This window comes from Dipodomys spectabilis, unplaced genomic scaffold (genome assembly GCF_019054845.1).
Source record: "Dipodomys spectabilis isolate Male_0828 unplaced genomic scaffold, ASM1905484v1 ptg000241l, whole genome shotgun sequence".
NCBI classification, from domain to species: domain Eukaryota; kingdom Metazoa; phylum Chordata; class Mammalia; order Rodentia; family Heteromyidae; genus Dipodomys; species Dipodomys spectabilis.
Window position 1 is genome coordinate 4,568,179 of NW_024870918.1, and position 12,694 is coordinate 4,580,872.

The 12,694-nt window shown below is 40.4% G+C and overlaps 1 protein-coding gene across 2 annotated transcripts in view; it reads left to right on the top strand.

Moving 5' to 3' along the window:
* The window catches only part of Pip5k1b (phosphatidylinositol-4-phosphate 5-kinase type 1 beta), a 257,064-nt gene that overhangs the window by 143,514 nt on the left and 100,856 nt on the right, over positions 1 to 12,694 (top strand). For both annotated transcript variants that reach the window (XM_042699340.1, XM_042699341.1), the window contains exons 4-5: positions 4,845 to 4,975; positions 11,253 to 11,370. In XM_042699340.1, coding sequence (XP_042555274.1) covers positions 4,845 to 4,975; positions 11,253 to 11,370 — 249 coding nt within the window. The remainder of the gene's footprint in view (positions 1 to 4,844; positions 4,976 to 11,252; positions 11,371 to 12,694) is intronic.

Here is a 12,694-nt window from a genome sequence, read left to right on the forward strand (position 1 = left end):
ACTACCAAAAAGCTGGAAGTAGGGCTGTGGCTCAAGAGATAGGGCTTTAGGAGACATGATAATTTATACAGGACACGGTGCAGATATTCTTAGGGGAGGAACACAAAGGCACAGTGCCCGTGTGCCTCTGACTATTTAGTAGGAAATGGAAATGAGGGGTTTTCTATTTGTTGTTTTTCTTTTCTTTTTGTCTTGTTTGTCTAGTCATCTATCTTTGGGGGGGGGGTAAGAGAAGGAGGAAGGGAGGGACAGAAAGGGAGGGACAAAGGGGGGACAAATGTAGCAGTGGTACTCACTAGATACTATGTTGAAAATGAACTATACAACTTGTAGGTAGGGATGAGAGGGAAAAACCAAGAGAGAGAAAAGGAAGGGGTGGCTTTGTCTAAAAAGAAATGCACCCTGTATCTGGTTTATGTAACTGTCAGTCTTGTGTGCATCACCTTTATAATAACAATGAAAAATGCATGCGCGCGCGTGCACACACACACACACACACACACACTTACACAAACAAGCTCAGAGACAGTGCTCAGGCTGTGAGTTCAAGCCCCAGGACAAGAATAACAACAACAACAACAAATCCAGCCCCTGTCACACTATGGATGTTAGTTCTTAGATGAGAGAAGGCTCTGCCTGCATTCCGCCTCCCAGGCTTGCTGTGAGTGAGTATCAGCACCAACACAGCCAGCCAGCGCTGAGAACAGCGCGTGCCCCTCAGTGATTGCCACGTGTTTTTTGCTGTAATTACCACAGAGGATGATTGTAATTGTGCCTGGCATAAAAACGATTAACTTCTGGGCTGGGGGCGTGGCTCAAATGATAGCACCACTTGCCTAGCAAATATGAGGAGACCCTTAGTTCAAGTACAAAAATTTTAAAAAGGTTAGCTTTTATTTCTTCTTCTATTATTTCTCCTATTCAAGCACTTGAATTCTAAAAAGTCTGAAAGAAAAGCAATGTGATTGCATATCTGCTTTTTTGGTTTTACTCAGAGCCTCAAACTTGCTAGACAAATGCTTTACCACGGGACCTATGCTTCAGCCCTTTTGTTATTAATTGTATTTTCCATATCGTCAGGTGCTAATTTTACCCTTACTGTCCTCAAACCTTGATCCTCCTACCTCTGACTCCTGACTGACAGGGATTATCAGTATGCACAACCATGCTCAGTTGTTGTTGTTGTTTTCCAAAATTGTATTCTTTCAGGATCCCAAAACATTATCTCATCCCCCAGGAGAAAGATATTCAGAGAACTTTAGAACAAAACGAATGAATGTACCTCCCTACAGACATTCTAGGAACATGACCCAACTTTCCTCCATGTTATCAACATCTCCAGCAATTCTCCATCTCCCTTAAGTCTAAGAAAACAGGGACACCAAGGCAGGACAGGATACACTCTCTGCCTGACAAGTTGGTCCAGCACAAGAAGTCCTAGATGAGTTATTTTGGTGAGCCCATGAACTAAGCAGAAACACAGGTAGTTCTAGAAAGCAGACTCAAGCATGGAGCACAGGGAAGACAAAGCCCTTCAGGAGCCTGCCCTCAGTCTGCTGACAGGACTGGCACCGAATATTTCAGGATGCCAGGTCCCTGGAAAGTGCTCCTGTCACACCTCATGCCATATTAGTCATGTGATGTATGGGAAGGGTGATGCCTTTGGGATTCTTATGGAAGGCTACAATGAGAAACATCCATTTCAGACTTTAGAATTCAGTTACTGGTACAAAAGGCCACTGATGCTAGCTGCTGGTTGCAGAACTCAAGAGAGGGAGATTGAAAATAGCGAACTGTTTAAACAGTGCTACATAGATGTGGCTTCGGTCTCAATCTTTTGCATCTTCCTGCCATGGGATTTTACATCAAAGGGCATATGAGAGAAGAAAGCCACCAAGCCATGTTTCTAACTGTTCCCATGGCCAAAGATTAGAGTACTTGTCCTTAGACCTGAGGTAGCATCATGTTTGCAGTGGAATAACCAAGATGCTTCAATGATGACTTGTTGTTATTCATTATATGGGGGTCAGGAGGCAGACTGCTCAGTGCTGATTCAGCCTGGCCATTTCAAGGGAGTCAGGACCTAACCCTTTGCTAGATGTGGTTTCTTTGGAGTTCAGGCTCTCATCATGGAGGATGGCAGAGCCTTGGGAGAGGAAGTGGGGTGGAGGGGGTCTAAGATATTACTCTAACTACGTATTCTCTGTGTGGTAGCAGAATACATCCAAATAGACTGAGAAGATCTGTGTCCTATGCTAAGTCACAAAGGGAAGCTATTAACTATTAACTCTTTAAGTCTTAAGGATTCCAAGGATCAAGAATCAAACTTTTAGGAACTTTGAAATAATAGGAAATAGCAATCTTCATAGAAATTATCATGGAAATGACAGAAGACACCATCAGAAAAACTGGGAATGGTCCTAGGATCAGGTCATATCACAGAAATCAAGATAATTATGTTGTTGTTGGTGGTGGTGGTGGTGGTGGTAGTCATGGGGGTTGAACTGGGGACCTGGGCGCTGTCTCTGAGCTTTTGCACTCAAGGCTACTGCTTTACCACTTTGAGCCACAGCTCTACCTTCTACTCTCACAGCTCTACTCTCGAGTTTTCTGGTAGTTAAATGGAGATGAGAGTCTCATGGACTTTCCTTCCTGGGTTGGCTTTGAACCACAGTCCTAAGATCTCAGCCTCTTGAGAAGTTTGGATTATAGGAATAAGCCACCAGCTCCTGGCTCAAGAGAAAATTTTTTCAAGATGAAAACTCTGTGCTTTGGTATTGTAACCATGAAGATTAGATGTGGTGGCATGCCTAAGATGCCAGCTACTCTTGAAGTGGAGATCAGGAGGATTACTGAGGATAGCCTGGGCAAAAATTAGTGAGATCCTATCTTAACAAATATGCCAGACATAGTAGTGTGCACCTGTCATCCCAGCTACTCAGGAAATGTAAGTTGGAGGATCATGATCTGAAGCCAACCTCAGCTCCCCCCACCCCCAAAAAGTGAGACCTATATGAAAAATACCTGAATCAAAAAAAAATACAAAGGGCCAGCAGCATGGTTCAAGTGGTAGTGTGCCTGTCTAGCAAGTGAGAGATGCTGAGTCCAAACCCCAGTACCACCAAATAAACAAATAAAGGCATGAAGGAATAAATAAGCAATGAGGCATGGAAGGAATGGAGGGTAAATCTTGGGTCTGGAAAACAAGACTATTGACTCAAAAAAGGTCTTTTTAATTAAAATGGATTGTCTTTGTTATATTTATTTAATTCAGGATTCCTCAACCTTGGAAGTACTGACATTTGGTGCTGGATAATTCTTTGTGGAGTGGGCAGTCTTGTGCATTGTAGGACAGTTAGCAGCATCCTTGGCCTCCGAATGCCGCTTGTACCACTCCCCCCACCCCCCACCCCACTGGTGTGGTATCAAAGAGTCTACAGACATTGTAAATGTCTCAGGTGCAGAACTGCTGATTCACGCACTGATTTGTTTCTACTGTGTTTGTGGTATTGCATTTCCATTGCAAGATACTAAAAGTATGATAAAAGTATCATTCCCTTTCACCATTAAGAAGAATATATTTTAATTTTCTTTTTTGTAGGTATATGTGGAGTGTGTGTGTGTGTGTGTGTGTGTGTGTGTGTGTATGTGTGTGTGAGTGAGTGTATACAGTATACAGTCCTGCGGCTTGAACTCAGGACTGTGAACTGTCCCTCAGCTTCTTTTGCTCAAGGCTATTGCTTGCTCCCCCACTTGAGCTACAGCCCCACTTCTGACTTTTTTATTGGAGCTAAGAATCTCATGGACTTTCCTGCCACGTGGCTTCAAATCACCATCTCAGTCTCCTAAATAGCTACAAGTACAGGCATGAGACACCAGCACCCAGATATTCTAATTTTCTTAGGTTGAATTATTCTATGTCCTGTTATTTGGTTAAAACTATATATATATATATATATATATATATATATATATATATATGTATATGTATATATACACACACATATACAAATATATATGTATATATTTGAATATAATACATATTCAATCAGAATCTCCAAAAACATTTATATATGTATGTATTATATATATATACATATGTGTGTATGTACATATACATATGTACACATGTGTGCACACATGTATGTTTACATACATGTATATTTATGTACACGCACCTAACAGTTATTCTCCAAGTTAATCCTGCCTCCAATTATGGAGATATTAAAAACATAGTAACTGAAAATAACTGTTTCAAGGCTATTTGTTTTGTCACAAACCAGTATAAGAAAATTTTATTGTGACTCCTTAGCAAGGCTAGTAAGCAATTTCTGAATTAAATTTTGTGTAAACACTAAAGATGCCAATAATTTTTTTACTCTCTTATTTCTTGTAGTTAAAATAGTCTTGCTGATCCATAAGCAGGCTACACAAAGTCTTGACTTTTTAGAAAAAATAACAGTCTGACTATATCATTTTTCTCCTTGGATAAGAATAATGATCCTATGAATTGAAAATGATCCACCAAATTTCTGAGTGACTATTTTGCATTTGGCCTTTAAAACCCCTTTGTAGGAAAGATTCTCTCTCTCTCTCTCTCTCTCTCTCTCTCACACACACACACACACACACACACACACACACATAATTTCATGAGAAGGATCCAAATATTTCTGAGTGGATTTCCCATCAAAAGGAGCAACCTGCCATCTTTCCAAACCCCAATTTTGTTCCTGTGTAAGAACAAGACAGGAAAGGAAACCTCACCCTCATGAGGTTCTGCTCATGACCTTGACCAATGCCCTGCCATGGAGGCTAACTTGGAGCCCTTTGTTTCTTTGCAGACTGCATCATCTGCTATTAAAGGCGCTATCCAGCTGGGAATAGGCTACACGGTAGGGAACCTCACATCCAAGCCAGAACGAGATGTTCTTATGCAAGATTTCTATGTGGTGGAAAGTGTATTCCTACCCAGGTAAGAACATTGATATTTGTGACCAGTCCCATGCTAAGGAACCTTCACCGTGACATCCTCACATTGAAGGACTACCATGTGCTTCTTTACAAGTCTAGAGTCCGTGTTGGTCCTCTGGCTGCCATACCATATGAAGTTTTTCCATTGGAAGGAGATAGCTTGCTTTTTTTTTTTCCCATCCTGAGGCTTGAACTCAGGGCCTAGGCACTGTTCCTGAGCCTCTTTGTGCTCAAGGCCAGCACTCTACCACTTGAGCCACAGCGCCACTTCTTGTTTTTTCTGAGTAGTTTATTGGTGATTAAGAGTCTCACAGACTTACCTGCTCAGGCTGGCTTTGAACCACAATCCTTCGATCCCAGCTTCCTGAATAGCAATGATGACAGGTGTAAGCCACCAGCACCTGACTCTTGCATTATTTTTTTTATGTGAATGTGATATGTGGGTTTCTACTATGGGTCAGTTGTACTTCATTATGATAAAGGCCTGAAAGACCTTGGAGATGGGTTCTGAAATCCAGTGAGGAAAGGGTACAATAATCTCAGAGTGATATCTGTCACGGGCAGAAGAGGGCTTCCATGAAGCAGTACCCAAGCCACGGTTTTGCTTTTCCTAATTTACAATACTGGACTGGTGGACCCACATTTTCAGCCTTGCTTCCATTGTCAACCCCCCCTTTTTTTTGGCTTTTAACTTAAATTTTCTCCAGGAAACTATATAGAAATACTATGTTCTGATACTGTATTTGCAAAAAGCACCAAATTTACCCATCTATGCCATCAGTCTGAGGAGGAATAAAAAAAATCAGTGTATAAAAACAAATACATCTGAAGATGTATAGTGTTGATGGTTGTACAATAGAATGAATGAACTTAATGCCACAAAGCCATACATTTAAAGAATACCGGAGCTAGGCACTCGTAGCTTATGTCTGTAATCCAAGCTACTCTGGCTAAAATCAGAGGATTGAGGCTTGAAGCCAACTCAAGCAGGAAAGTCTCTGAGATTCTATTTCCAATTAACCAACAACCAGCTGAGCTGGAGGCATGGCTCAAGTGGTACAGTGCCAGCCATGAGCAAGCAAGCCATGCAAGCAAGAGACCCTGAGTATTGATATATTTTAAAAAAAAAAAAAAAAGCCCAGTACTGGTGACTCACACCTGTAATCCTAGCTACTCAGGAGGCTGAGATATGAGGATCACGGTTCAAAGCCATCCCAGGTAGGAAAGTCCGTGAGACTTTTATCTCCAATTAACCACCAGAAAAGTGGAAGTGGAGCTGTGGCTCAAGAGGTAGAGTGCTAGCCTTGAGCTGAAGAGCTGAGGGACACTATTCAGGCCCAGAGTTCAAGCCCCACAGCTGACAAAATAAATAGAAAGGATGGAAGGAAGGGAGGGAGGGAGGAAGGAAGGAAGGAAGGAAGGAAGGAAGGAAGGAAAGAAGGAGAGGAGAGGAAGGAAAGGGAGGGAAGGAGGGAGAGAGAGAAAAGAGAGAGAGAATAACCATTTAAAAGCAATTACCACCTTAATATAAGAAGACAAGAAGTAGCACAAAGATTATCTCTTTTAACTATATTTATTTAGAAATGTCACCATAACTGGCAGTATTTTCCCAAGAAGATGAATTACAAAGTAAAAAAGATACTGCACTTGGAGAACATGAGAGACATTGCTTTGTGGCTCTGAGGATTAATTTTTTAAGAACACATTCATACTTAAAATCAGTATTTGTCTTTTAAAAAAGAGATTTTATTGTTTATTACTGGAATTGGATGAGAATGACTGGACTTTTACCTCCAGGGTTCTTAATGCATTTCTATGAAGCGCTTGGTAACATTGACTATTTTAAAGTGATTTTTTAATTGGTTTTCTTTGCAGTTTACCAGAGCTTTTTTTTCTTCTTCTTCTTTTTGGCTAGTTCTGGTGCTTGAACTCAGGGCCTAGATGCTTCTTTTCCACTCAAGGCTAGTTTTCTACCACTTGAGCCACAGCTCCACTTCCAATTTTTTGATAATTTAGTGGAGATGAGAGTCTCACAGACTTTCTGCTCAGGCTGGCTTCAAACCATCAATCCTCAGTTCTCAGCTTCCTGAATAGCCAGGATTACAGATATGAGCCACTGGCATCCAGCTAGTAGAGCTTTTTATGTTAAGAGATTAGCTCTTTGAGATATGACTTTACATTTTTTTTCTCCTAGTTTGTCATTTCTTTATCCTTTTCTTTAAGAGCACAGTCAAGTCTTTGTTCACATGCAGAGTTGAACTCTGGGCTGTTTGCCATTGCCAGATCTCCCCATCCATCCAACGGTACTGAGGGAATGCACGGACCCAGGCACACTTCACTGGTGTCTCTAGTCACTTCCTACTTCATTAGTTGAGGTGTAGTCTGGCAGGTGGCCCAGAGGGAGATTGAACTCAGGTCTCTCCGGACTATAAAACCCATGTTCTTAATTGCCATGCAGGATAGCTAGGATTCCAGGATGTTGCTAAAGGGTCCAAAGTGGTCTAAACATGGATCAGAGGAAGATATACTTCATAAGGCCTAGGGGTAAAGTACACACCAGTAGTGGTATGCTGGGACCCTAACTTACAAGAGCCACTAGGAATGCGGCTCTCCCTACACACAGAGAGAAGTTTGAGGTTGTGTAAACTCAGCAGGTCATTCTTCATCCATACATGTTTCGTATTCACTGTGTAATTCCTCTGCGAAGTATGACAGACAGGCCCTTAGTCCCAAAGATAGCAGGGTCCATTTTCCCGGTCTTCATGTGACCCAAAGCTAGCTGAATGGATTGATTTATTTTTTAAAGGTTATGATGTGGTGCCTTTTGAACTCAGCTGTTACAATATATACTTAAAGAAATCAATGTTCTTTTTTTTTTATCTTGAGGTGTTCTCTGTGGGCAGATGCATCTCTGTGTGTACATGGGTCTGACTGTCAGCCTGTCTCAGGAAACCTAATTCTGTGCTAGTTACACCATGACTGAATTAAACACAGAAGCCAGGAGCTGTGAATCCTAGGGTAGCGATTATAATAAAAGCCAAGGTGATCAAGCCAAGAAGGTTAGAATTAACCAAACACAAAACTACGAATGAATGTGTCTGGGCTAAAGGCCACCTAAATATGAGAGACATGCTGTGTGTGTGAATCTGGTGCTACCTCTTGGTCTGTTGAAGAAATTCTAAGAGAGTGAGGTTCTTAGATCGTATGAAAGAGACAAAAGGATGTTTAAAAAGAGCAGAAGAAATAAAGCAGTGGCAACATTCTTCACCCAGTGAAAGCTGCCCCCTTCAAAGCAAGGCGGTGGGATTATTTTTACTTGCTTGCAAAGGAGAAGGTCACTTTGAGCCTCTTTGTTTTTACCTCTTAGTTCTACATAGCCCGCATTTTTAATGGTTTTTATTGTGAAAATACTGTATAGGGGGTTTACAGTTACATGAACAAGGTAATGAGTACATTTCTTATCAAGCATTGTTGCCTCCTCCTTTGTTTTTCCCCTTACCATCACTTCCCTCCCACCTCCACAACTACACTCCCCCCTTTCTCCCACCCCCCTACCCCTGCCTAAATTGTAAAGTTTGTTATTCAACAGTGTCTTGTACATCTCATTGTTACAATGGGTCCACCTGCATCCCTATTTAAACATTTTGTTTTTTCCCTTCCCCTCCCCAAATTATACCGACATCAAATACAGTGAAAACAGGGGTTATACCAGAGGGGAGAAACATACAAAGAAAAAAAAATCACATGGTACCTTATAAATATGTTAGCAACAATAACAAGAAAGAAAACACCACTTGTGTCCCTATCTTGGGGTTCATTTCGCTTAACATCATCTTATCTGGTCATAAGTACATAGCTTTTGATCTTTTCTGCTTGTCCCAGACATATACTAGTTATTGCAAATAAGGGAAACCATAGGACCTATGTTTCTTTAGGCCTGGCTTACTTCACTTAATATAATTTTTTTCCAAGTTTTTCCATTTCCTATCAAATGGGGCAATGCTATTCTTTCTGATGGAGGCATAGAATTCATATATATATATATATATATATATATATACATATATATATATATACACACATATGTATATATACATATATATCACATATATATACCACATTTTCTTGATCCATTCAGCTACTGAGGGACATCTGGGTTGGTTCCATGCCTTAGCTATGGTAAATAATGCTACAATAAACATAGTTGTGCTGGTAGCTTTAGTATGGTCTTGTTTGTGATCATTCAGGTAAATGCCCAAAAGTGGGATTGCTGGGTCATAGGGGAGCTCTATGTGGAGTCTTTTGAGGAACCTCCATACTACTTTCCAAAGTGGTTGAACAAGTTTACACTCCCACCAACAATGCAGTAGGATTCCCTTCTGGTCACATCCCTTCCAGCATCTGTTGTTATTAGAGTGCTTGATTATAGCCATTCTAACTGGGGTGAGGTGGTAGCTCAATGTTGTTTTGATTTGCATTTCTTTTATGGCTAAGGAGGTTGAGCATTCCTTCATGTGTCTACTGGCCATCCTTCTTTTCTCTTTAGAGAAGTTTCTCTTTAAGTCTTTAGCCCACTTATTTATTGGGCAGTTGTTTCTTTGAGGATTTGTTGTTGGGGGATTTAATTTTTTGAGTTCCAAGTATATTTTAGATATGAGACGCTTATCCATTGTATCATAGCCCACATTTATAAACCATACATGCCATATGGAAGTTCTAGAAACAGCCCTTGGATGCTCCCAAGGGACCTACAACTGAATATATTTCTCTTTATCAATTATAAAATGAGAAATGAAATTTTTCAGATATGTCTGGCCACACTTGCTTATGCAAACAGAAACTGTTAACATGAGCAGGCAGCCTGGGAGGCAATCTGGGTTTGTTTGTTTGTCATGTTTTTGTCAGTCATGCAGCTTGAACTCTGGGCCTGGATGCTGTCCCTCTGCTCTTCACCTCAAGGCTAGTGCTCTACCACTTGAGCCACAGTGCCACTTTTGGTTTTCTGGTGGTTAATTGGAGATAAGAGTCTCATGGACTTTCCTGCCTGGGCTGGATTTGAACCACAATCCTCAGATCTCAGTCTCTTGAGTAGCTAGGATGACAGGTGTGAGCCACCAGTGCCTGGCTTGGGAGACATTCTGTTCTGAGCTGGAGATAGTGACTGCTGGCCTCAAAGCCAGCCTGAGTTTCTGCCTCACTCTCACAATGAATACATCATGTGTCCCGCCTGAGTATGGTCCTAGCCTTTAAAATAAGGCATTTCGGATGGGCACTAGTAACTCATGCCTATAATCCTTTGAACTTAGAAGACAGAGATCTGAGGATCTGAAGCTAGCCTGAACAAGAAAATCCATGAGATTTTTATCTTCAATTAACTACCCAAAAAAGTCAGGAGTGGAGCTATGACTCAGATGGTAGAGCACTAGCCTTGAAAAAGCTCAAGGACATTACCCAGACACTGAGTTCAAGATCCCAGGCCTGAAACACACACACACACACACACACACACACACACACACACACACACACACACACACACACACACACACACACACACACACACACACACACACACACACACACACACACAAATTCAGGCCAGTGGATGACCTGTGGATATGATCAGTATGGAAGAGAATTCACCTGAGTGGATGATGTTTGACTTCTTAGTCAGGATTCTAAAATGAACCTTGGGAAAGGAAAAACAAAGCTGGTGATATATTTAGGAATACAAGTCAAATATTTAAAATCTCTGAAAAACTTAGCTATAAGAAAGGATTCAGACTAAAATTCCACTGGTTCGGTCCAATGGTTCTCTCTGGTTGGGATTGTTTGAGAATGATTTCCCTTATTCCTAATTGTAAGCCTCTATCTAGTTTAGAGATTTCACAACCAAAGAATCTATTTTTTAAATCTTTCTGCACAGTAAATTCCTGGATCTTATTAAAGCATTACAGTGTGGTTTCACCGGCGAAGACAAGACAGGTTTTCCAAGAAGGAGAAAGGGGAGGGCAAACCATGGAGAATGACCAGGCCAGGGCATAGTGTGATTGGCCAACAAAACCTGCACAAGTTAGCCTATCACCAAGTTAGCAGTTACCTGATTGGCCCTTGATTTTGTGATGTGAACTTGGAACGACCCACCTTAGCAGAAATGAAATCAGCCCAGGACAAATACTTCTAGAATCAAATCTTTGGACTAGTTCAAATTTGAAGTCAAAATTGTCTTCACTAATATTCTTTCTCTCTGCCTCCTTTTTCTGATGTTTTGACTGCAGTGAAGGGAGCAATCTGACCCCAGCACATCACTACCCAGACTTCAGATTCAAGACATATGCTCCGCTAGCATTCCGGTACTTCAGAGAACTTTTTGGTATCAAGCCTGACGATTACTTGGTAAGAAATCTGTAATTTTCCTTCCTCCTCCAGAAATGTGTGATGTAAACATTTGTCTCCTAGCGACAGTGGCAAATGCCTTGAGTCTCTTATTTTATAAAGCTTAGGAGCACAGCAATAGTTCCAAGTTTGATAATGATTATAAATTTAGCTTCAGGAAATATGATTTGACTCCACAGCTTTCAACTGAGAGTTACAAAATCTGCTCTGGTGGTTGGTATTTAAATAACTGATATCAGTTGCTACTTCAGATAATTATTCTAACAGATACATTATAATTAGTTTTAAACACTCCTGTGAATTTTACTGATTAGATTCTCTTTGAGAGCCTGCCTATTTTAGTTGTCTTATTTATACCATTCATCTCAGATCTCCTTTGGCCTACAACCGTTTTCTCCTTGACCTACAAATCTTCATAACTATTTTGAAAAAGCTTTCATGCTGGTTCTGTCTTTATCTCTCTCTATGTGTCTCTCTGTCTCTGTCTGTCCCTATATATACATATGTGCATATATAGAGATATATCTATATACATAGTATGTATATAGATATGTATCTCTATATATAGATATATATGTATGTATATAGTATATATATATACTATATGCATAGTATGTATATATAATCTATATATAATCTATCATCTATATATGCATATAGATATATAATCTATATATCTATATATAGTAATCTATTATCTATAATCTATCTAATCTGTATATCTATATCTAGATTATATATCTCTATGCATATATATGTATATAGATATCTGGTACTGGAGATTTTCAACACACTTTTACATATACATGGCAAGGAGACTTTGGTGGTACTAATGTTAAACTCTGGGTTCATGCTTGCTAGGCAGGCCCTCTACCACTTGAATCAAGCTTTTAATCCTATTGCGCTAATGATTTTTTCAGTTAGGGTCTTAATTTTAGCCCAGACCAGCATAGACAATGAACCTCCTATTTTATACTTACTGTGACAGCTGGGATGCACAGAGTTTTCTGCTGAGATTAGACCTCAAAGAACATTTTTTTTTCCTATACTGGCCTCGAGCTACAATCCTCAATCTCTGCCTACTGGTTCTTGGCCTACAAGGTCATGTTTTATTCTTAAATTTGATTCTTCCCTCTCTGTCTTTCTTCTCGCTTAGGAGGTGTAAACAGAACAGCCTGTTTGTAATGTCTGATGTGACAGTAGTCTTGCAATCCTATGCCTGTGCAGGGAACCAGGAACTTCCTGGGAAATGTTTATGTCATAGTCTGGTCACTGTTGTCACCCTAAGAGCTCATCAGAATTTCTTTTCAAGAATCAAATACTT